The following is a 25,711-nucleotide window of genomic DNA, read 5'->3' on the forward strand; positions in this document are numbered from 1 at the left end:
TGTGGACACACAGTCACGTTGTCAGCTGGAGGCCTCAGCCAGTGTGTTAGGAGCTTCCGACAGTGAAGAGCATTTCCACATGCAGCTGCTGAATAGGTGCTTAGCAGGGGCCCCTTTTTTGTAGGAAAAGGCCCAGCAGGAACTCATTTGCATATTAGGGCACACCCTCTGACACCACCATTGTCTCACACAGGACTTCTAAAGGAAAAGCCCATCAGGAGTTCATTGCATATTAGGCCACGCTCCCTGATGCCCAGTCAGCCGAAACTGCGTTCCTGTGCAAAAAATAAAAGCCCTGTTGCGTAGACACATAGATGCCCAAGGCACTGAGGTTTTTCTTTCCAGACGAATGAACACACCTGCAGCTGCAAGGTATCTACAGAAAGGCAGTGTATTTGGTCAGCTCTGATGTATTTACAGCAGTTGCCTCCCCCCACCCCAAACCCTGCTCCCTTAAACATTAATGCAGCGTTACCGTCGATGGGCCCCGACAGCGGCTGCCCTTTGCGTTCGTTCGTGCTGTGAGTGGGCAACGGGCTAGTTCTCCCTCGGGCAGGGCCTTCCCTGACCTCGTGCCACCTCCATCTGAAGGATCCTTGCTTGGGAGAGCGGGGCCTTCTCTCAGGCAGCCCCACCCCCAGGCAGAAGCAGTGCAGCCCAGATGGACAAAAGGCAGTCGTTGCAGGGCTGAGCCAAAAACCCTGGGCGTTGCTGGCTTTAAAGCTGCTACCTGCAGGCCAGCCAAGGAGAGTCCACCACGCAGCTGCACATTTACACAGCAGGCACAACCCCCCGCCCGCCACAGCTGCCCCGGGCCCCTTGAAATGGGCCCAGTCCGTGAAGGAGGGTCCCGTGCTTTTGCGTGCTTGCTGGAAATCTCAAGTGGTCCCGCAAACCTGAGGAGGAGACGGTGGAAGCGGAACCTGCAGGTCTCTGAGCATCCCTTAAGTGTGGGACCAGAGTTCTTTGATGGGGAGGCAAGACTCATCTTCGGAAAGGGGGGGGAGTCAGGACACCCGGGCCCCCTGCAAGAGGAGCAGAGTCTCTGGCCAAGCAGGCCTCCCCCCCCCACCCCAACGGTGCTGGAGGCTGCGCCGAAGAATCGCATTCTCCTTCAAGCCCGCAGCCCCCTGCTGAGCACGTAGCGGGAGGCCATAGCCAGGTTCCAGCGATGCCGCTCCAGGATCCTTTTGCACTCCTCCCGGGAGTGGGAGCTGATGTGGAATAGCTGGTCCACCTGGGCGGAGACAAAGGGGGCGGGGTCAAAGGCTGCTGCTGGGGGGAGTGTTGGGGGTGGGGAGGCGGTACCCCTGGGGCAGGGGGGTGCAGAAATTCCGGGGAAGCGCTGAGCCTCAGTCCTGCTCGCACTTCTCTGCGGAAAAGTTCACCACCAAACTAATTCCATCGCCTCCCCTAATATAACTTAGGGAGTGAAACGCCAAACCGGCTCTTGGCGTGTCACTTCCTAGGCGCAGAAGGCAGAGCAAGGGGGCTGGCCCCGCCCCATTGCAGGCAGATTAGCTGCAAACCAGGCCCCAATACCTTCAGCATCTGGGTCGCTTTCTGGAGGTCCCAGTTGTGCAGTCGCAAGGCTTCGCGGCATTCCTCCATCGTGACCCCGTGAACCCGCTCTTGGACCTGGGGGAGGCGAGGGGGGTCAGAAGGGGCTGGCAACCTAGACCCACCTTTTCTGGGGCTGCCTCCTCCTCTGCAACGGAGGCTCCCTTCCCTGCTCTCTGGCCAGGGAGCCTTGGGGGAGACACAACAGCCTTGCAAGGTAGGTTAGGCTGAGAGTGGGGAGGGGTGCTTGCTAGAAGAGCCTGGGCCCTCAGTCTCCCGCACAGGGTTGGGTTTCTTTGCCCCAGTTCAGTCCCTGGCAGCACCTCCAGGGAGAAGGAACAGATCGTAGGGGGTGTGGACGGCCTCCCCTTGAGTGGGGCGGCCAAACTTGCTTAACATAAGAGCCACGTACAATAAACGTCAGGTGTTTGAGAGCCGCAAGGCATGAACATCAGAAAACCGATGGGGGGGAGAGGTGGAAAGAAAGCAACTTTAATTTCAAATGCATTCCCCAAGCCACCTACTAGCTTGGCTCGGAGAAGTGATTTAAAGAGATGAATGCCTTCTCCAAGCTGGCCAATGGGGTGGTGAGGGCTTCAGAAGCCACACAATATGTGTGAAAGAGCCACGTGTGGCTCCCGAGCCCCAGTTTGGCCACCCCTGCCTTGAGATGTGGGGAGCTGCTGCCAGCCAAAGTAGTCAATTCTAGCCTTGACAGTCTGGCTCAGGACACAGCTTCACGGGTATGGGTCCCTCTTTCCCAGACCTGGTTTGATACAATCTTTGACAGAACATTGCCTTTGGATGCCGCATGGATGAGAAGGTATATGGTTCTGTGGTCCTGCCCACATTGTGCCATTTCCGTTACCCCACCCAACAACACGCTTTAATTTGTCAGAATATCAGAAATTGCTAAATTGTGATTGTACAGCAATGGTATAACAACCTACAGCAAGCTGCACATTTCCCTTTATAGCTTCACAACAAAAAGGCCTGTAAACCTGAGAATGAAGCGACATTGCTGTAGCATGCCACATTCTTATTATTTTAAATTTCTATTCAGCTCTTGCATGGTGGGAGGGGGAAATAGTTTCAGTTTGCCGCTGGACTTAAATCAGCCCCCCCCCCACCAGGAAGCCTCCCCCTCCCTCCAGAACATCACCAACAAGAGAAAAGCCACGTTTTCTTAATGCATTTGTGCCTGGATCTGTCCCTGGCAAATGGACATCCTCACCTCCTTGATTTTCTTGTCGACTTCTGTAACGGGTCGTTGCCCACCAGAGGGGGCCACAGGGAGCCCCACGGCTCCTTTGGGGGCTGTCCGGGGAGGCCGTAGCTCCTTCTCCCTGGGCCCTGGAGGGCAGTCGGGTTTGGGCAGAGCCCAGGAGGGGAGGGCTGGGTTAGGGAGCCGGGTGGCCAGTTTGGGGGCTCGAGGCTCGGGGGGCTGGGCTGACGGGAAAGGGCCCGGGAGGTCACTGAAACGTCTGCGGGAGATGGCGGAGGGGTTGTCTGGCTTGAAGGGGGTGATCCGGGGTTTGATGCGCAGGACGCTGATCTCAGAAATGGACTCCAAACTTTTGGAGAGGCCTAAAGGGAGAACAGACAGTAAAAGTGTGAGCGCCACTGTATGAAAACTGGACCAGAACTGGGCAAGGCAGCTGGCCCAGAAGGTACTCACGTGTCAAGCGCAGGAGCTGCTGTGCCCCGGCTCGTTTCTGACCACCGACGTTCCCCCCTGGGGCTTTTGGTTTCTTCCTAAATAGCAAACACAGCCCTTTGTTACGGCATCATTTGCAACCAGCACCGTGGCCACTAATCAGCCCTCCTAGCCTGTAGCGATCCTCCATCACCTTCCAATCACAATCCTGCCTCTTCACGACCCGATCGCATTAGCTGCTCACAGATGGGCTTGTGTTAGCCACGTTTGCCGAAGTACACAAGGATCGTGCTGGGAGGCAGCAACGTCAAAACTGACTCTTAGGTGGCAGCCAGCCACAATCCAGGGAAACGTCCCATTGGCAGCCTTTCATGTGCATGTGGCTGGCTGAAGACATTTCCCCCTCTTGCTAGAGTGTTGGACTAGGATCTGGGAGACACAGGTTCAAATCCTTCCTCTGCCATGGATGTTTGCCTGGGTGACCTTGGGCTAATCTTACGCTCTTAGCCTAGCCTGGAGAATTATGGAGGCCTCCTTGGGCCCCAGTTGAGAGATAGGCAAGGGAGAAATGAAATAGTATTGGATGGTTCTAAACAGACCTCCTATACCAATCCTTCGGGGACTCACCCCAGATCCAGCCTGTGGCAGCACAGTGCCAGCGGGTGGTGCCCAGCACCTGCCCAACTAATGCCAGGGGAAAATATGAGGTTGCCAATCTCCAGGTGAGGCCTGGAGATCTCCCAGAATTACAAGTGACCTCCAAATGACGGAGATTAATTTTCCCAGAGAAAAAGGTTGCTTTGGAGGCCTGGCCCTATGGCATTATACCCCACTGAGGTATAGGAATAACCCAAGCTAGAGAGCTTCAGCCTCCCTTCTCCCTGCACCCAGCTTCACGACTGGCCCTGCTCCCAGTATGGAAAGATGGGTCTGGGCTCTCCCCACCTCCCCACTGCCGCCTGCACGTACTCCATTCGGTCGGGGGCCCCCAGCTCCGGTCGGGCTCCACGTCCCCGTGAGCCAAGTGCAGAAGGGAGCTGCGAAGGGGGAGGCTAATGTGAGGGCTCCCAGAAGGGGGCGCTGTTTCTTCCGGCACCACGACAGACGACGGGAAGATGCCGACTTTGAGGGTCCGCTTGTTCTGTCCTCGCCAGCTGGAAGAATCAGGACTGGAAAAGAAGGCAGAGGGGTGGATGATGTGTGAGGGAGAGCCTGAGCATAACCTTGCTCCCCCCCAGCCTCCCCAAAATGAATAGTCACCCCCCCACAGCTGCTAGCAGATGGGCTTGTGTTAGCCATGTTTGCGAAGTACAAATCTAGCCCAGATTTGTGCTCACAAACAGGATGCAAAAATAGAAGCAAACAAATAAATGAGAGAGGCCCCAGGCCACAACAAAACCTCTTCCTGTCAAATTTGCACTGTAGGCTCCTTGGGGCAGGGCCCCGTCCTGTCTCTCACTTGCTTATTTTATTCTGTTAAAGTGCCCATCCATGGGTGACGCAACGGAAACAAACTTTTAAAATTGTATTCTGCTTTTTAAGGCGTTACAAAAATCTCTGCCAAGAGCAACACAAAGCAAAAGTCACACTTCAAAGCAAAACAACACAGCACCAAGTAGGTGAAGCCAGGGGTCATTGTGTAGAAAAAGAGGCGCCGAAGCTCATCAGTGCAACTCACTTGCAAATGCCACACAGTCCTGACATCAGCTCAGCATCTACCTTAAAATACTTCAGGAATTTTAATTGTCACAATAAAACCTTACCCAGTCATACTTTAAAAATTACTTTCTCCTCTGCAGCCACAGCGGCACGAGGAAGATTTTCATCTGTCTGCTTTTTTATATTGTTTTGGTTATTTCCTCATTCTTCGGGGGGGGGGGGAATGTTAGAAGTTTTGTCAAATCTTAAGAGTTCAGCAAAATTCGCACAGGGAGGTTGAACGATGGAGCCCAGAAGCAAGTATTTGGGGGGGGGGGGGGTAAGAAAGAAAGAGCACAATAAAATTTAGAGGTTCTGGAGATCCGCTCCTGTGAGCTATAGCTCAAAGTGAGGCCTGTTTGAAACCAACTCAAGGGAAAGCAAAACCAAACAAACAAAAACCCAGTTCTTAGAGCTGGGGCACCAAAAGGTAGTCCGGGTGGTCCTTTCTGAATCTCTGCAGGGCAGACAGGCCAACAATGAGGGGCCACCTTAGAAAGATCCTGTCTCTGGTTGCCCCCTGCCCATAAGTAAAACTCTGGTGGTTTTAAATGACTGGCCTACAAAAGATATCTCTGGCAATAAAAGGGATCTCATCTCTCTTCTTTTAATAGCTCATATATGGAAGACAAAATTTGTACATAATGTGCAGACAAAATTGCAGCTGGTTATTGCAAGTAGAATCCTCGAAACCGAACAATTTTATGGGGAAATGGTTCTGGTTTTTTGAGTATGTTCAATCTGATAACAATGCATCGTTCTCATTACCTCAAAAATACTTAGACTTTGTCTTCTATTGATAAGCATATCATACTAATAATATATTACATCGTTCTCTTGTAACTCCATAGATATGTTCTATATTCACTTTATTGTTACTTTATTATGTATTTGTATGGTATATATCCCTAAATGTGATTTTATTATCTTATACTATCAAATCTATATGTATAAGTCTGTCGTGACTTGACTTGGTGGGAAGCCCCAACCACAAGAGTGGGTTTTTTTTTTTTAATTTTTCAAGAAAAAATAAATAAATAAAATATACAAATAAATAAGTGTGTGTGTATGTATATAAAGAGAGAGCCCCGTGGCGCAGAGTGGTAAAGCTGCAGCACTGCAGTCGGAGCCCTCTGCTCACAACCTTCGATCCCAGCGGAAGCTGGTTCAGGTAGCCAGCTCAAGGTTGACCCAGCCTTCCATCTTCCAAGGCCAGTAAAATGAGTCCCCAGCTTGCTGGGGGGAAAGTGTAGAGGGCTGGGGAAGGCAATGGCAAACCACCCCGTAAAAAGTCTGCTGTGAAAACGTGAAAGCAACGTCACCCCAGAGTCAGAAATGACTGGTGCTTGCACAGGGGACTATCTTTACCTTTATATATATATATATATATATATATATACTATATATATATATATATATATATACACACACACACACACACACGCACACACACCAACCACCACGATGATAGATAGATAGATAGATAGATAGATAGATGATAGATAGATAGATAGATAGATAGATAGATAGATAGATAGATAGAATGTGTGTGTGTGTGTGTGTGTGTGTGTGTATATAGTGTGTGTGTATATATACGCACATACATACACACACACACACACATATATATATATATATACACATACATATACATACACTATACACACACACACACACACATTATGGAGGGACAGTGGCTCAGTGGTGGAGCATCTGCTTGGTAAGCAGAAGGTCCCAGGTTCAATCCCCGGCATCTCCAAAAAAGGGTCCAGGCAATTGGTGTGAAAAACCTCCGCTTGAGACCATGGAGAAAGAGCCGCTGCCAGTCTAAGACTGACTTGGATGGACTGAGGGTCTGATTCAGTAGAAGGCAGCTTCAGATGTCCATATATACATACACATATATACATACACATGCACATACATACACACATACATATACACATACATACACACATACAAAACTTTTCAATAAAGTTTTTCTTGAAAAATTTATAAAAAACCCCACTCTGGTGTTTGGTGCCTCCCAGCAAGTCAAGTTGCGGCAGACTTCCGGGGACCCTGAAGGGTCTTCCAGGCCAGAGATGTCACTGCCTGCCTCTGCACGGCGACCCTGGGCTTCCTTGGTGGTCTCCTATCCACATATTCGCTGGGTAGGGGAGGCCGGCCCATCACCTCCTGCAGCAACGCAGTGCTGTCCGGGAGCCGGCCGAGTCCCTGGGCACCATCCCCGCACCTCCGTGTGGGTCGCTTGGCCAGAGAACCATGGGAGCCTACACGGATGAGGCCCCGCTCCCTTCAGAACCTCTGCAGCTCCGGACTCACCTGGCATCAATCACCGTGATGGTGTCATTTGGCTCCAGGCGCAGCCATCCCGGCTCGTTCAGCTCCTGGGCGGCCTTCACTTCCTTGGGGCGCAGCTGGGGCAAGAAGGGGGGCAGCAGGTCAGGCAAGGGAGTGAGTTGATGCTGAGGAGGGCCAGCCACCCCAAACTTCCTCATTACACAAGAGGGATGCGAAGACGACTTCCGCCTCCCCCCCAAATCCCAGCGCTACTTCAGGTTGCCAACCCCAGGTGAGACCTGGGGATCTCCTGGAAAGACAACTGCTATCCCAGTGACAGAGATCAGCTCCCCAGGCAAAAAATGGCGGCTTTGGAAAGCGGAAGCTTTGGCATTAGAACCTGCTGAGGCTCCTCTTCTTCCCCAAACCCTGCCTAGCCCCGCCCAAAGTTTCACCTCTAAATAGGGTTGCCAATCCCCAGGTGGGGGCAGGGGATCCCCCAGTTTGGAGGCCCTCCTCCCGCTTCAGGGTCATCAGAAAGCGGGGGGGGGGGGAGGGGAGGGAAATGTCTGCAGGACACTGCGTTATTCCCTATGGAGACCGATTCTCATAAGGTATAATGGAAAATTGATCCATGGGTATCTGGGGCTCTGGGGGAGCTGTTACTTGAGGTAGAGGCACCAAAATTGCAGCATAGCATCCAGTGCCTCTCCTCAAAACACTCTCCAAGTTTAAAAAAGATTGGACTAGGGGGTCCAATTCTGCGAGCCCCCAAAGAAGGTGCCCCTATCCTTCATTATTTCCAACGGAGGGAAGGCATTTAAAAGGTGTGCGATCCCTTTCAATGTGATGGCCAGAACTCCCTTGGGAGTTCAATTATGCCTGTCACAACCTCACTCCTGGCCCCACCCTCTAAGTTTCCTGGCCCCACCCCCAAAGTCCCCAGATATATCTTGAATTGGATTTGGCAACCCTACCTCTAAATCACTAGGCCTTTCTCTGTCCAAAGCTGGTAACCCTCGCCCAGAGCAGAGGCCTCCAAAGACGGCCTCTGTTGACTTACTCTGGAATAGCTAGCACCCGAATGCAGATCTGGAAAGATGATCGAATTCTCCTTCGGATGCAAAACACAAGACCACCGCAGTTATCCCCGAAACAGCAGTGCCTGCTCCCACTCTCACCTCTTGCAGCAAGCTGACAATCTCCCGGAAACGGGGTCGCTCCTCCGGGCTGTGGGCCCAGCACTTCAGCGCCAGGGCGTAGATGCCCCGGGGGCAGTCCTCTGGACGCTCCAGCCGACCCCCCTCTCGGTCCACCTTCAGCATGATCTGGAGATAAAGGTCTGTGTTGGCCAGTGTCTAAGTAAACGGCATCGCCCACCTTTTGGATTTTGTAAACACTATCCCTAAATCAGCAAATCGCAGTCAATCAACACCCATCTATAGAGCTCCGTGGCACAGAGTGGTCAAGCTGCATTCTGAACTCTCTGCTCATGACCTTAGTTCGATCCCGGCGGAAGCTGGGTTCAGGTAGCTGGCTCAAGGTTGACTCATTTTATCATGCATGGTGGACTTGTGATATTGTTAAAAAAATTTGGGTGAAAGTTTATATTTTTTTAAAAGAAACGTTAGGTATGAATTTTCATTTTGAACCAGAGACAACGTTACTATCTATGATAGGTAAGGAGATACCAAAAGAAGACGAACGTTTGGCGATTTATACTATCACTGCTGCTAGAATTTTAATAGCCAAATATTGGAAGAAAGGGAATTGCCCAAATTTGGAGGAATTGGTGGGAAAAGTGCTTTTTGCCGCTGAGGCAGATATACTTTCAGCACTTCTGAAAGGGCAGGCGAAACCAGTAGCAAGTAATAAATGGAAGAAATTGTACAGATGGATTGAAAGGAAGACAGAAGGGAAAGAAGGGGGGGGAAATTAGGTTGAAGAGGAATTTATGTTATGATAATAATCTACTTTATTTAAAAGTGATAATTAACGTGTTGTTTGAATCCACTTTCACTCTCTGTTTTTTGTTTTATGTTTCATGCATAGGGATTACTCAGAATTACCCAGATGAATGTTTAACTCTTTTGTTAAGATCGTTTGTTTACTCTCAATAAAGTTATAAAAAAATTTTTAAAAAAAAGGTTGACTCAGCCTTCCATCCTTCCAAGGTCGGTCAAAGGAGTCCCCAGCTCGCTGGGGGGGAAGTGTAGAGGACTGGGGAAGGCAATGGCAAACCACCCTGTAAAAAAGTCTGCCGTGAAACGTGAAAGCAATGTCGCCCCAGGGTCGGAAACGACTGGTGCTTGCACGGGGGACCTTTCCTTTTCCTAGTGGTAAAGCTGCAGTACTGCAGTCCGAGCTCTCTGCTCACACCCTGACTTTGATCCTGGTGGAAGCTGGGTTCAGGTAGCCGGCTCAAGGTTGACTCAGCCTTCTATCCTTTTGAGGCCGATCAAAGGAGTCCCCAGCTTGCTGGGGCGGAAGTGTAGAGGACTGGGGAAGGCAATGGCAAACCGCCCCGTAAAAAGTCTGCCGTGAAAACGTTGTGAAAGCAACGTCGCCCCAGGGTCGGAAACGACTGGTGTTTGCACAGGGGACCTTTTCCTTTACCTTTTTTAACACCCATCTTAAGCCCAGATAAAACCTGCAACATCCCAAGAGGAGGGCTGATTAAAAAGAAACAGAGACTGGTGGAGAAAAATTCCACACAGGTTGTGCTTGAAAAGCAGCCCCTGGCTTTTAAGCAGAATGCTGGCAGAGAAGGAGTAAGATGAACTTCCTGTGGCAGGGAGTTTCAGGGAAAACCACATCTTACCTGGTTGCTTGCTGCACCCCTATGTGAAAACCCCCCTGGAAGCAGCAACCAGCAAAGAGAGGTCGTGGACTGCCCCACTCTTCCATTGGCTGTGGGGGGGGGTGGTGGTGGTTATGCGAAGGAACAGAGAAAATCTTTCTCCATCCCTTCAGCCCACAAAGGCCTCCCTCTCTTGCAGTGGTCTTTGCCTCTGGCCTCTGTCATAACTTCTCAGGGGGAGACCTCAGTCTGGCTCTCTCTGCCCCGCCCCCAATCCGCATCCTGAGGATAACAGTGCCGGTCTATCTGGCCAGGTTTTCTGAAGGATTCATATCTGTAAAAGACGGACTGCTAAAAGGGCTTTGTATTAAAAAGACACTCTGGGAAACCACATGAATGGAGTCCAATCTGAATCAAATTAGGGCAGGGGTGGCCAAACTTTCATAATGTAAGAGCAACATAGAATAAACATCAGATGTTTGAGAGCCACAAGACATGGATGTCAGAAGTCGGAGAGAGGGAGGGAGGAAGAAGACAGATTTATACCCCGCCCTTCTCTCTGATTCAGAGACTCAGAGCAGCTTACGATCTCCTATATCGTCTCCCCCCACAACAGACACCCTGTGAAGTGGGTGGGGCTGAGAGGGGTCTCACAGCAGCTGCCCTTTCAAGGACAACCTCTGCCAGAGCTATGGCTGACCCAAGTCCATTCCAGCAGCTGCAAGTGGAGGAGTGGGGGAATCAAACCCGGTTCTCCCAGATAAGAGTCCGCACACTTAACCACTACACTAAACAGGCTCTCTTACAATCACCTTCCCTTCCTCCCCCACAACAGACACCCTGTGAGGTGGGTGGGGCTGAGAGGGCTCTCACAGCAGCTGCCCTTTCAAGGACAACCTCTGCCAGAGCTATGGCTAACCCAAGGCCATTCCAGCAGCTGTAAGTGGAGGAGTAGGGAATCAAACCCGATTCTCCCAGATAAGAGTTCACAAACTTAACCACTACACCAAACAGGAAGGAGGGAAGAAAGGAAGGCAGAGGGGAGAGGGAGAAGTGGAAAGAAAGCAACTTTAAATGTAATTGCCTTCTCCAAGCATGCTGATGGGGTGGGGGTGGGGGGGTTGAGAGCCACACAATGCGTATGAAAGAGCTTCCAGTGCATCCCAAGCCACAGTTTGGCCACTCCTGAATGAGGATATTAATCCCCAGGGCTGAGGTCAATTCAATTAAGTGCCGCTCAACGCTCAGGAATTCTTACAGCAGCCCTGTAAAGGCGGCCAGTGTTGTTATCCCCCGATCTCCAAATTGGAAGGTTTTGCCCGAGGCTGCCGAGTGACTTCCTGGCGAACCGAGATTGGAATCAGCGACTTGCAGGTCGCAGCGTTGGAGGAACCGGAAGGTTCACCCAAATACGTGACTCACCGGCTACAAGCCTGGGGAGGGACCGAGCGGGAAGCGGCAACCGCCGGGAGCCCTGACCTCGCCTCACCTGTCGCCCGGAGAAGCCCATCCACGGCTCTTCGCAGTAGGAGAACATCTCCCAGAGGGTGACCCCGAACATCCACACGTCCGAAGCGCTGGTGAAGACTCCCGTGCGCAAGCTCTCCGGGGCACACCTGGGCGGGAGAGGCAGAGTGACAACAGGAGGTCTGAAGCTGAGCGCAGGCTGCTCTGCTCTGAACCCTACAGGGGGGAAGCTCGGGATGCGGGGAGCGCAAGCGCACTGCAAGACCTCAGCTCCTCTGCGGAAGGAGGTGTGCAAAAGCCCAGCTGCGAAGTCAAATCCTTCCAGCCACTGACACTCTAGGATTCATGGTGAAAACTCCATGGCACCATAGAGTTTCCCCCACCAGACTGCCGATCCAAATAAACTCCTCCGCAAGACCTAGCTGCCGGAGAAAGCTCCGCCGCTAGCCGGCTACTCGAAACAAGCTTTGCAAGAGGTCACCTGCAAGTCTGAGCTGCCAAAAAGAAGAAGAAGAAGAAGAAGGTATTGGATTTATATCCCGCCCTCCACTCCGAAGAGTCTCAGAGTGGCTCACAATCTCCTTTACCTTCCTCCCACACAACAGACACCCTGTGAGGTGGGTGGGGCTGGAGAGGGCTCTCACAGCAGCTGCCCTTTCAAGGACAACCTCTGCCAGACCTATGGCTGACCCAAGGCCATTCCAGCAGGTGCAGGTGGAGGAGTAGGGAATCAAACCCGGTTCTCCCAGATAAGAGTCCATGCACTTAACCACTACACCAAACTGGCTCTCAGAAGACAGACACCCTGTGAGGTGGGTGGGGCTGGAGAGGGCTCTCACAGCAGCTGCCCTTTCAAGGACAACCTCTGCCAGAGCTATGGCTAACCCAAGGCCATGCCAGCAGGTGCAAGTGGAGGAGTGGGGAATCAAACCCAGTTCTCCCAGATAAGAGTCCGCACACTTAACCACTGCACCAAACTGGCTCTCCAAAGAGAAACCCGTCCTAAGCCTCCATGTTGGTCTTAACGTCAAGCAGTGTGGGGTTTGGGGATGCCTCTGTGGTCAGCCAAGGTTTGAGAGGCCACATTTGGGGGTCAAGAAAGAGAGGGGGGGAAGGAGAGCTAGCACATGCGAAGGAAGCCATTTTCAACCCCTTGGTTCTGGTCCTACCTTCCGGGGCCACAGAAAACAATTCCACGCCTTCCTCTATAGGACAGCCCTTCAAGTCCTTGAAGATGGTGATCCTATCACCTCTCAGCCGCCTCCTCTCCAGGCTAAACATCCCCAGCTCCTTCATCCTTTCCTCATAGGACTTGGTCTCCAGACCCCTCACCATCTTCGACGCCCTCCTCTGGACCCCTTCCAGCTTGTCTAGATCCTTCTTAAAATGTGGTGCCCAAAACTGAACACAATGCGCCCTGGGGAGGATGTGTGTGAGGGATTCCCCTGCCACAATGCAAGGGAGGGCGGGATTTCAAGCTCTTACCAAGCAAACGGGATGCGCCGATGGGCAGTCATGATGTAGCGGTCGCTCTTGCTCGCAAGCGGCCGCATGAGTCCGAAATCGCCGATCTTGGCGTGCTCTTCAGAGGCCAGGAGGATGTTGCGGGCGGCCAGGTCCCGGTGGACGAAGAGTTTGGCTTCCAAGTAGGCCATGCCCTGAGCCACCTGCAAGGCGTAACTCCAGAGTCGGTGGAGGGGGAAGGGAGGGCGGACGCAGTCGTACAGCGAGCCCAGGGGGGCCAGCTCTGTCACCTGCAGGGGGAGGAGGAGAAGGTGTCCAATTTTGGGGTGTCCGATCCCAGAGCCCCTCCTGTTCCAAAGGAATGCGGGGGCTTGCATCTCCTCTTCCTTTCAGCAGGGTTGGGCAGGAGAACTTCCCCACGGCTGAGAGCAGGAAGGGAGGGTGCATTTGTGTGAGCTAATTTATCTCCCGCTTTTCTTCCCACAGCTGGGACTCAGAGAACCCACTTCTCCCCTCCTCTGCTTTTGCACAACACAGCGACCTTGTGAGGCAGGCCAGGCAAGAGCTCGTGACAGGCTGAAGGTGACCCAAGGTAGAAGCTGGGATTCGAACCCAGGGTTGCCTTCAGGTTTGACACCAGGGCAGCGCAATGTCTCAGGCCCTCCCCGGAGGTCCTGCGACCCTCCTGCAACTTCTCCCAAGGACCCAGACGGCCAAGTGCTCAGTCTCCTTCTAGCTGTAGCCCTCCTAACCAGCGTTCCCTCTGAGCTCCACAGCGTTGTGAGCGAGTCTATATTCGACTTTCACAGCAATTCGTTTTTGGAAGATTACTTCCATACAGGGGTGGAATTCCAGCAGGAGCTCCTTTGCATATTAGGCCACACACCCCTGATGTAGCCAATCCTCCAAGAGCTTACAAGGCTCTTTTTTGTAAGCTCTTGGAGGATTGGCTGCGTCAGGGGTGTGTGGCCTAATATGCAAAGGAGCTCCTGCTGGAATTCCACCCCTGCTTCCTTAACCTTGTAAAAATCTCAGAATGAATTCTTTTAAATTACATGTAAACTGTATTGTAAGAATAATTTAAAGATCATAAGAGAAAATAGAATCAAGTCAAATCTCACCCACCCGTTTCCATATATCGATAGACTAAGCCTTAGAAAACATAACAGGACTTAGGGGAGAAAAAACTCTTGCAATCTGTTTTGTTTTCTAAATGAGATATGACAACCGGCATTACAGGTCGAGTCGAAGGAACAACCACTGTCAGAGTTCTGCCTCGCCTAACAATCAGGAAGTTGCTTAAATGTTACCAACCTGCCCAAACTACTTATTTATTCAAATATTTATAGCTCACTTTTCCTTGTGACTCAAGGCCGCTTACAAATCATACTGAAAAGCATAATCGGGGTATGCAAAAAAAAACCCCACACACAATTTTTTCCCAGCTCCGTTGTACGTTATGGGGACCCTTATACTCAATGGGTCCCATAGGCTATAATGGAGAATCGATCTGGGGATATCTGGGGCTCCTGGGGGGCTGTTTTGCGAGCTAGAGGCACCAAATCTGCATCATAGCTAATGGTGCCTCTCCTCAAAAGCCTCCCCAAATTTGGGCCCCAGAAGGAGATGCTCCCATCCTCCATTGATTCCTGTGGAGAGGAAATGCCTTGTGGGCTGAAGCAGAAATCCCTGAGCTCCGTTAATATTTTGTGCACCAATGAAGCTAGTTAGAAGGATAAAGATATTTGTTTCATATGCTCATTTTAATGACGATATTGTCAAACTAACAAGCTAGTCTGTGCTTTCAATATGGTTAAGAAGAAGAAGATGATATTGGATTTATATCCCGCCCTCCACTCCGAAGAGTCTCAGAGTGGCTCTCAATCTCCTTTCCCTTCCTCCCCCACAACAGACACCCTGTGAGGTAGATGAAGATATTGGATTTATATCCCGCCCTCCACTCCGAAGAGTCTCAGAGCGGCTCACAATCTCCTTTCCCTTCCTCCCCCCACAACAGACACCCTGTGAGGTAGATGAAGATATTGGATTTATATCCCGCCCTCCACTCCGAAGAGTCTCAGAGCGGCTCACAATCTCCTTTACCTTCCTCCCCCACAACAGACACCCTGTGAGGTAGATGAAGATATTGGATTTATATCCCGCCCTCCACTCCAAAGAGTCTCAGAGCGGCTCACAATCTCCTTTGCCTTCCTCCCCCACAACAGACACCCTGTGAGGTGGGTGGGGCTTGAGAGGGCTCTCACAGCAGCTGCCCTTTCAAGGACAACCTCTGCCAGAGCTATGGCTGACCCAAGGCCATTCCAGCAGCTGCAAGTGGAGGAGTGGGGAATCAAACCCGGTTCTCCCAGATGAGAGTCTGCACACTTAACCACTACGCCAAACTGGCTCAGCCAGTCAGCTCTGCGTTGGGACTTCTCTGATCTTTTTATACTTATATTGCTGAAGAAGAATTGTTTAGACTTGTATTTTAAGTAATAGTTCAGTAAAAAATCTATAATGAAAGATAAAGATGGTAAAATATAAGGGGAGAACTTCATACTTGCAGGTAGAAAGATTTGGGTATTTTATTTTGAGGTAGAATTGTAACTGACATATTTGCATTTTTCTTTGTTTCTGTTTTCTCACTTTGTATCTACCCTTCCCCATCTTTAATGGAGAGCCAGTTTGGTGTAGTGGTGAGGTGTGCGGACTCTTATCTGGGAGAACCGGGTTTGATTCCCCACTCCTCCACTTGCACCTGCTAGCATGGCCTTGGGTCAGCCATAGCTCTGGCAGGAGTTGTCCTTGAAAGGGCAGCTTCTGGGAGAGCCCTCTCGAGCCCCACCCACCTCACAGGGTGTCTGTTGTGGGGGAGGAAGGGAAAGGAGATTGTAGGCCACTCTGAGACTCTTCAGAGTGGAGGGTGGGATATAAATCCAATATCTTCATCTACCTCACAGGGTGTCTGTTGTGGGGGAGGAAGGGAAAGAAGATTGTGAGCCGCTCTGAGACTCTTCAGAGTGGAGGGCGGGATATAAATCCAATATCTTCTTCTTCATCATCATCTACGCTTATGCTTCTTCTTTTTGTAGTTAAAATCAATAAAAATGATAAAAAGCAATATTTTGTGCACCAGCACGCCCTCGAACAGCTTAAAGAGAACGATGCGTCTTGACCACCAGGAAAGGCAGCGGTCTTCAACAGCTGCCATCCTCTCCCTGTCCCCTTGTCCCCCTTACCATCTTGAGGGGTTGGGTGAGCACCACCCCGTGGAGGCGCAGGAGGTTGGGGTGATCCAGGAAGCACATGGCGTTGACCTCGTTCAAAAAGTCGATGAGGGCACCGGGGTCGGAGGAGACGTCGGAGCGCAGAGACTTCACTGCCACCGGAATCTGCAGAAGGGACCGGGGAGCAGGTAGGTGATCCTGGGAATTTTGCCATTTATCACAGTTTATCCCACCCCTCCTTCCAGGATCTCAGGATGGCCTTGGTGCCTTTCCTCCTTCCTCTGTTTGCACCCCCCAACTACAACCCGGCAAAGTAGACTAGGCAGAGACTGTCCCCTGCTCACCCCCTGAGCTTCATGGCTGAGAGAGCACTTGAACCTGAGTCTCTCATGTCTCGCTCTGACACTCAAACTTTTTTGGGGGGGTCCTCTGTTGTGAGTGAGGAGAAGGGAGGAGATGCACAAAGGGTTATGAACAGAAGGAGGTTTGACCTCTGGCAAAACCTGTCCTTTTAGTCTAACTTCCTTTTCATAGAATCCTAGAGTTGGAAGGGACCTCCAGGATCATCTAGTCCAACCCCCTGCACCATGCAGGAAACTCACAAACACCTCCCCCTAAATTCACAGGATCATCATTGCTGTCAGATGGCCCTCTAGCCTCTGCTTAAGAACCTCCAAGGAAGGAGAGCCCACCACCTCCCATGGAGGAAGCCTGTCCCACTGAGGAACTGCTCTCGCGGTCAGGAAGTTCTTCCTAATGTTGAGCCGGAAACTCTTTTGATTTAATTTCAGCCCATTGGTTCTGGTCCTACCTTCTGGCTCACAGAAAACAATTCCACACCATCCTCTCTAGGACAGCCCTTCAAGTACTTGAAGATGGTGATCCTATCACCTCTCAGCCGCCTCCTCTCCAGGCTAAACATCCCCAGCTCCTTCAACCTTTCCTCATAGGACTTGGTCCCCAGATCCCTCACCATCTTTGTCGCCCTCATCTGGACCCGTTCCAGCTTGTCTCTATCCTTCTTAAAACATGGTGCCCAAAACTGAACACAAGACTCCAGCTGAGGTCTAACTAGAGCAGAGTAAAGCGATGCCATCCCTTCACGTAATCTGGACATGTTCTGTTAGTCATCCTTTTGTTAGCCAAGTTTCTTAGTCATTTAGCCTAACTTCCTTTTGGCTTCACTACAGGTGGGGCCTGGAATTTTTCCAGCCTTATAACTGATCTCCAGACTACAAGAATCAGTTTCCCTGGAGAAGATGGATGCTTTGGTGGATGGGACTGTGTAGCCCTGTACCCTGCAAAGGTCCCCCCAAACTCCACCCTTCCCAAGCTTCACCCCGAATCTCCAGGAATTTCCCAACCCGGAGTTGGCAACCCAAACTGAAAGCCACAAAGTGTAGAAGTAGGGCACGGAGGTGGCGGTATTCCCTGTGTTTCCTAGGCACCTGATAATCGGAGATATATTGCTCTTGAACATTGAGGCTCCATTAAGCAACCATGGGTAACAGCCATTCATCAATGGCCAGTGCCACCCACATGAGAAGCTCAGGAGTCTACTGAATCCTTCCCCACAATGCTCTCTCTAACCTTTGGAGTCTTGTGAGTAAAAATCCTACTTTGTGGGCAACTGGCTTTAAAGTTGTGAAGAAGAAGAAGAAGAAGAAGAAGAAGAAGAAGAAGAAGAAGAAGAAGAAGAAGAAGAAGAAGAAGAAGAAGAAGAAGAAGAAGAAGAAGAAGAAGAAGAAGAAGAAGAAGAAGAAGAAGAAGAAGAAGAAGAAGACCATAGATTTATACCCTGCCCTTCTCTCTGAATCAGAGTCTCAGAGAGGCTTACAATCTCCTATGTCTTCTCCCCCCACAACGGACACCCTGTGAGGTGGGTGGGGCTGAGAGAGCTCTCAGAGAAGCTGCCTTTTCAAGGACAACTCCTAACAGAGCTATGGCTGACCCAAGGCCATTCCAGCAGCTGCAAGTGGAGGAGTGGGGAATCAAACCCGGTTCTCCCAGATAAGAGTCCGCACACTTCACCACTACACCAAACTGGCTCTCACAGCGAGTGATTTGGCTATGCATAAGTTAGTTTGCTCTGGGGTCATCCTTCCTAAGGGTAAAATGTGTGAGCCGGAGGCTAAAAAACTGTGAGCTAGCTCACGCCAACTCAGCTGAGAGGGAACACCGCTCCCCACTCTCTGTTGTCAGTCCACAGATTCCCCCGGTCCTAGAGGAACACAAGCAATAGGACAAGACGCGCGCCCCCCTCCCCCAGCAAGAAGGTTGGGTCAGACGTTGGCTGGTAGGCCGAAGGGGAAACTCACCGTTGCGTTCCCAGGGACGTTCCATTCGGCCCGATGCACCACCCCAAAGCAGCCGTCCCCGAGGCGCTCCTGCAGGGCTAAATCCCACTCGCTGATCAGGCACTTGAGGGAGACGTCAGGGTCCGTGGGGGGCTTGGAGGGCTGGCAGCGGGGGGCTTCGTTTTCTGGATTTTTCCCTCCAGTTAACATCTTGACAGGGACAGAAAAGGCAGGGGAGTGCATGACGGTAGAGTCCTGGCTATGGTACGCACTTTCGCCAAACATCTCTGTGCCCTTCCGCCCACCCGCCTGGTGTATGTGGGACAAGATGGCACTGCTGCCCATCCTCTTCCCTGCTACTGAATCATAGAATCATAGAGTTGGAAGGGACATCTAGGGTCATCTAGTCCAACCCCCTGCACAAGGCAGGAAACTCACAAAACCCCTCCCCCTAAATTCACAGGATCCTCATTGCTGTCAGGTGGCCATCTAGCCTCTGCTTAAGAACTTCCAAGGAAGGAGAGCCCACCACCTCCCAAGGAGGAAGCCTGTTCCACTGAGGAGCCGCTCTCGCGGTCAGGAAGTTCTTCCTAATGTTGAGCCAGAAACTCTTTTGATTTCAACCCATTGGTTCTGGTCCTAATGATGCCAGAGGAGACCCTCGGGGGCCCACCGACCCCTTTCCTGGCATCCACCAAGTGTTTTGAGAAAATGGGCAAGGCAAGATGCAGTTTTTGCCCAGCAAGCTTCTGATTGGCTGCCCATATTCTAAAAACTTTGCTTCGGCAGCAGCTGCCCCCTCTTTCAGCTGAAGAACATAAGAACGTGAGAGAAGCCATGTTGGATCAAGCCAATGTCCCATCCAGTCCAATACTCTGTGTCACACAGTGGCCAAAAAACACTCAGGTGCCACCAGGAGGTCCACCAATGGGGCCAGGAAACTAGAAGCCCTCTCACGGTTGCCCCCCTTCCAAGCACCAAGAATACAGAGAATACAGAAGCCATGTTGGATCAGGCCAATGGCCCATCCAGTCCAACACTCTGTGTCGCATAAGAACATAAGAGAAGCCATGTTGGATCAGGCCAATGGCCCATCCAGCCCAACACTCTGTGTCACATAAGAACATAAGAGAAGGCATGTTGGATCAAGCCAATGGCCCATCCAGTCCAACACTCTGTGTCACACAGTGGCCAAAAAACCCAGGTGCCATCAGGAGGTCCACCAGGGGGGCCAGGACACTAGAAGCCCTCCCACTGCTGCACCCCGCCCCCAAGCACCAAGAATACAGAGCATCACTGCCCCAGACATAAGAACATAAGAGAAGCCATGTTGGATCAGGCCAATGGTCCATCCAGCCCAACACTCTGTGTCACACAGGGGCCAAAGAGAACCAGATGCCATCAGGAGGTCCACCAGTGGGGCCAGGACACTAGAAGTCCTCCCACTGTTATCCCCCCTAGCACCAAGAATACAGAGCCTCTCTGCCCCAGACAGAGAGTTCCAACAATACCTTCACTGTGGCATTGGCTGTGGCAGCCATTTTGTGGCTGGGTCCACCAGACTCTGCCAGAATTGCAAAGGTACCCACAGGCTCAAAAAGATTGGGGACCCCCACATCTGGGGGACACCACTGCCCACCTCATTGTGCTGCCCCAAGGCTTTGGTGGAAAACTGGCCCTGCATCTTTCCCGGAAGCCACCATTTGTAGTAATCCCAAAGGAAATGAAGCAAAATGCCCCTTCTAATTTTTCCTCTTCCAGAAGCCCAAAAGATCACCCAAAGAAGGAGCTTTCTTGGTGAGGGTGGGGAAGGGAAGGGAAGGGAAAACAGACTCATGGATTTTCATGCAAGAAATGCCCTTTAAGAGGTGACAGGAGGTGTTACAGGATACTATTATAGGAAGAGGAAATGTAATAATTGAAAACAAATCAGCCAGTATCATAATGCCCCTGTATAAATCGATGGTGCGGTCTCATTTGGAGTACTGTGTGCAATTCTGGTCACCACACCACAAAAAGGATATTATAGCATTGGAAAAAGTCCAGAAAAGGGCAACTAGAATGATTAAAGGGTTGGAACACCTTCCCTATGAAGAAAGGTTGAAACGCTTGGGGCTCTTTAGCTTGGAGAAACGTAGACTGCGGGGTGCCATGAGAGAGGTTTACAAGATAATGCGTGGGATGGAGAAAGTAGAGAAAGAAGTCCTTTTCTCCTTTTCTCACAATACAAGAACTCGTGGGCATTCAATGAAATTGCTGAGCAGACAGGTTAAAACAGTTAAAAGGAAGTCCTTTTTCACCCAAAGGGTGATTAACATGTGGAATTCACTGCCACAGGAGGTGGCGGCGGCTACAAGCATAGCCAGCTTTGAGGGGATTGAATAAAAATATGGAGCAGAGGTCCATCAGTGGCTATTAGCCACAGTATATAGTATGTGTGTGTGTGTGTATGCATATGTGTGTGTGTCTGTGTATATATATATATGTGTGTATATGTATGTATGTATGTATATGTGTGTGTGTGTGTTGGCCACTGTGTGACACAGAGTGTTGGACTGGAGGGGCCACTGGCCTGATCCAACAAGGTTTCTCTTATGTTCTTATGTGGCACAGAGTGTTGGACTGGATGGGCCATTGGCCTGATCCAACATGGCTTCTCTTGTGTTCTTATGTGACACAGAGTGTTGGACTGGATGGGCCATTGGCCTGATCCAACAGGGCTTCTCTTGTGTTCTTATGTGACACAGAGTGTTGGACTGGATGGGCCATTGGCCTGATCCAACATGGCTTCTCTTCTGTTCTTATGTGACACAGAGTGTTGGACTGGATGGGCCATTGGCCTGATCCAACAGGGCTTCTCTTATGTTCTTATGTGGCACAGAGTGTTGGACTGGATGGGCCATTGGCCTGATCCAACATGGCTTCTCTTATGTTCTTATGTAACTCAGAGTGTTGGACTGGATGGGCCATTGGCCTGATCCAACACGGCTTCTCTTCTGTTCTTATGTGACACAGAGTGTTGGACTGGATGGGCCATTGGCCTGATCCAACAGGGCTTCTCTTATGTTCTTAGGTAACACAGAGTGTTGGACTGGATGGGTCATTGGCCTGATCCAACAGGGCTTCTCTTCTGTTCTTATGTGACACAGAGTGTTGGACTGGATGGGCCATTGGCCTGATCCAACAGGGCTTCTCTTATGTTCTTATGTAACTCAGAGTGTTGGACTGGATGGGCCATTGGCCTGATCCAACATGGCTTTTCTTATGTTCTTATAATTTAATCAAAATGGTTATGCCCATAAAGGCAGCTTACAATTCTGCATTAAAAACAGTCTCGTGGCACTGTCTGAAAAGCTTCCCTCCCCCCTGCCAGGAACTCAGTCCCATACAGAGGGGCCTGCTGTCGAAAGGCAGTGGCTGCAGAAGCGGCCTTAGCTGTCACCCTCCAGCAGGGGGCACCCCACTGGCACATGTGGTCCTTGGGCATGAAGGGCTTTCAAAGTCAGGACCCACACTCGGGACCGAACCCGGAAGCAAGTGGGCGGCCTGCGGGAACTCTTTCCCTGCATTCCCAGCTCACTGCCTTAGCCTTCTCATATCCCCCCACCCGCCTGCCCCCTGGGATCAGCCGGAGGAGGATAAAAGACCAACCTTGTACACCCAGGACATGGGGCGCTGCCCGGGTGGTTTCCGTCGCTTTAAAGCGTCTTCTAACCGTCTCTGTCCTAAAAGAAAAAAAGGTAACACATCATCAGTGAAGCTGCATCAAAGGCACCATTCTTTGCCCCCAGCTTTTAAGAAGAGGTAAACATCATTATTACATAGACAGACAGACAACCTTTATTGGCATGTCAAAAGATATAAACTACTATAATATTACATAAAGAAATGCCTATTTTGACTACAAGAAGTCCTGTTGAATCAGCATCTAGAATTCCACACCAAGCTCTGTTTGCATTTTCTCAGACTCCTCTCTCTGCGGTTCCTAAGGACTAGGAATTTGGCTTTGAAGGCAAAAGCTCAATTTCTGGGGATATCTATGATGAAGGCCTCTTGAGGTGTAGAAATCCTGGTTGTGCCTCAGTCTCTGTCCACTGAACCCTCAGCTCTGCCACTCCCCCTCTGCCCGCCCACCAGTTCCCCCACGACCCCTACCTGGGCGCCCCATGCCAATGCGGTCGAGGTCAGAGGGTCTGACGTAATCAAAATGGCCCGGCCGCGTCACGTGGAGTTCATTGCGGATCTTGCTGTAAAACTGCTCCAACTGGATCTCTGTCAGCAGCTGTAGCAACCATTCAGTGCCGTCATCGGGTGCCATGAGGCATCTCTAGAGGAGAGGCGGTGGGGAAACAGGGAACAAGATGAGACCAAACGTTCCTTGCGCCCATGTCAAGATGGATCTGACAGCCCCAAACTTTGCCTTAGTGACCCCCTCCCTGCAAGGTCCTGGAAATGTTAATTCCATTTTATTTAAAATTTCCCCCCAAAATACGCAGCTTGGCTCACTTGCGTAAGTCATCTGCCAGCACCTTTTCCAGTGTGGGCTTGCTTCCTCCTTGTGGCCTGGCTTGGATTGTGTGGTCTTCAGTCCAGCCTTACAAATATGTCAGAAACAGACCCCCCCCGCCAGGGTCAGAGGCAGCGTACCTCTGAAGACCGCTCCCTGGGGAGTGGCAGTTGTCTTTGCATCCTGAGGTGGGCTTCTCAGGGATTTCTAGCAGGCTACATTTATTTTGCAAAGCGGTAAAGCTGCAGTACCGCAGTCCAAGCTCTCTGCTCACAACCTGAATTCGATCCCAGTGGAAGCTGGGTTCAAGTCGCCGGCTCCAGGTCGACTCAGCCTTCCATCCTTCTGAGGCTGGTAAAATGAGCTTGCTGGGGGGAAAGTGGAGATGACTGGGGAAGGCAATGGCAAACCACCCCGTAAAAAGTCTGCCATGAAAACGTCGTGAAGCGCGTCACCCCAGAGTCGGAAACAACTGATGCTTGCACCTTTACCTTTTTTTACGTTTATTTCTATACTCCATTTGTACCCTGCCCACTTGGAGTCCGAAGTGGCTGACATAATTCTTTTCCCCTCCATTTTATCCTTACAACAACCTTGCGAGGCTCAGAGTGGTCCAAAATCATTCACAGCAAGCTGCCAGTTTGGTGTAGTGGATAAGTGCGCGGACTCTTATCTGGGAGAACCGGGTTTGATTCCCCACTCTTCCACTTGCAGCTGCTGGAATGGCCTTGGGTCAGCCATAGTTCTGGCAGAGGTTGTCCTTGAAAGGGCAGCTGCTGTGAGAGCCCTCTCAGCTCCACCCACCTCACAGGGTGTCTGTTGTGGGGGAGGAAGGTAAAGGAGATTGTGAGCCGCTCTGAGACTCTTGGGAGTGGAGGGCGGGATATAAATCCAATATCTTCATCTACCTCACAGGGTGTCTGTTGTGGGGGAGGAAGGTAAAGGAGATTGTGAGCCGCTCTGAGACTCTTTGGAGTGGAGGGCAGGATATAAATCCAATATCTTCTTCTTCTTCTTCCATGGCAGAGAAAGGATTCAAACCTGGTTCCCCCAGATCTGACACTTGAACCACTATGCCACATTGGGAAACAGAATGGTGGATGGGACAGACCTTCCCAGCCATTGGCCACTGGCTGAGCATTTCCCTTTTCCTGGCAGGGCTATGACAGCTGGTTGACAGGCAGAAATCCAACAGGTAAGACTTTCTCCAGCATGGAGATGCAGTGAAAGGCAATGTGGGACTTTTCATTGTTCATGATTTGGATCCCCCAAAAGCCAGAAAGAACAAGGCCACGTTTATGGCCTCTTGGGCAGGGCAGCTCCCTGGGACCCCCCTCAGAGCTGCCCCTGCCCCACAAGTCCCCCCTGACTGATGGCTGCATCTCAAAGCACCCTGAAAGCCAGACCCTCTGGTACGGTGGCCAAGTTTAAATCAAGAAATATCTGGGGACTTTAGGGGTGGGGCCAGGAGACTTTGGGGGTGGAGCCAGGAGCAAGGTGGGACAAGCATAATTGAACTCCAAAGGGAGTTCTGGCCATCACATTTAAAGGGACCAGACACCATAAGAATATAAGAGAAGCCATGTTGGATCAAGGCAATGGCCCATCCAGTCCAACACTCTGTGTCACATAAGAACAGAAGAGAAGCCATGTTGGATCAGGCCACTGGCCCATCCAGTCCAACACTCTGTGTCACATAAGAACATAAGAGAAGCCATGTTGGATCAGGCCAAAGGCCCCTGCAGTCCAACGCTCTGTGTCACACAGTGGCCAATATATGTGTGTGTGTATACACACACACACAAACATATATATGTGTGTGTGTGTATATACACACACACACACACACACTGTGGCTAATAGCCACTGATGGACCTCTGCTCCATATGCTTATCCTTTCCCCTCTTGAAGCTGGCTATGCTTGTAGCCGCCGCCACCTCCTGTGGCAGTGAATTCCACATGTGAATCACCCTTTGGATGAAGAAGGACTTCCTTTAATCCATTTTAACCTGACTGCTCAGCAATTTTATTGAATGCCCACGAGATCTTGTATTGGGAGAAAGGGAGAAAAGGACTTCTTTCTCTACTTTCTCCTTTTAAATGCTTTTCCACCATTGGAAATAATGAAGGAGAGGAGCACCTTCTTTGGGGGCTCATAGAATTGGACCCCCGGTCCAATCCTTTTGAAACTTGGGAGGGTATTTTGGGGAGAGGCACTGGATGCTGTGCTGAGAATTTGGTGCCTCTACCTCAAAAAACAGCCCCCGCCCCAGATACCCATGGATCAATTCTCCATTATACCCTCCCTAGGGAACAATGGAGTGGCCAGCAGACATTCCCCTCCCCCCTCCGCTTTCTGATGACCCTGAAGCGGGGGGAGGGCCTCCAAACCAGGGGGATCCCCTGCCCCCACCTGGGGATTGGCAACTCTGCCCTCCGGCCTGGGGACGTTGAGGCACTGCTGTTATTCCTGACCTGTGCTGTGGGGTTGCCAATTCCACATTGAGAAATTCCTGGAGATCTGGTGGTGGAGCTGGGGGAAAGGCAGAGGTTGGGGAAAGGAGGGAAGTCAGAAGGGTACCGCTCCAGTCTCCGGAGCAGCCATTTCCTCCAGGGGAACCCATCTCCCTCTTTTGGAGAGCGGCTGTAATTCGGCGAGATCTCCAGGCCGCACCTGGAGGCTGGCCACCCTAGCTGTGTGCGGCAGGACCAAGGCCGGCGGCGAGCAGGGAAGAAATCCAGCAGAACCGG

At 51.2% G+C, this 25,711-nt stretch overlaps 1 protein-coding gene across 1 annotated transcript; it reads right to left on the minus strand.

The window, feature by feature from the left end:
* Positions 1 to 1,109: 1,109 nt before the first annotated feature.
* On the minus strand, positions 1,110 to 22,771 carry TNK1 (tyrosine kinase non receptor 1). Its single transcript, XM_060256486.1, has 13 exons — positions 22,609 to 22,771; positions 22,080 to 22,178; positions 18,475 to 18,812; positions 16,169 to 16,321; positions 12,951 to 13,219; positions 11,488 to 11,614; positions 8,380 to 8,526; positions 7,241 to 7,335; positions 4,187 to 4,386; positions 3,239 to 3,334; positions 2,795 to 3,147; positions 1,543 to 1,638; positions 1,110 to 1,237 (listed from the first exon to the last, which is right to left on the minus strand). Exons 1-13 carry the CDS (start codon positions 22,769 to 22,771, stop codon positions 1,115 to 1,117), a joined length of 2,259 nt encoding a protein of 752 aa, XP_060112469.1. The 3' UTR covers positions 1,110 to 1,114.
* Between the last annotated feature and the right edge of the window lie 2,940 nt (positions 22,772 to 25,711).

Source organism: Heteronotia binoei, chromosome 15, assembly GCF_032191835.1.
Source record: "Heteronotia binoei isolate CCM8104 ecotype False Entrance Well chromosome 15, APGP_CSIRO_Hbin_v1, whole genome shotgun sequence".
In the NCBI taxonomy this organism is placed as follows: domain Eukaryota; kingdom Metazoa; phylum Chordata; class Lepidosauria; order Squamata; family Gekkonidae; genus Heteronotia; species Heteronotia binoei.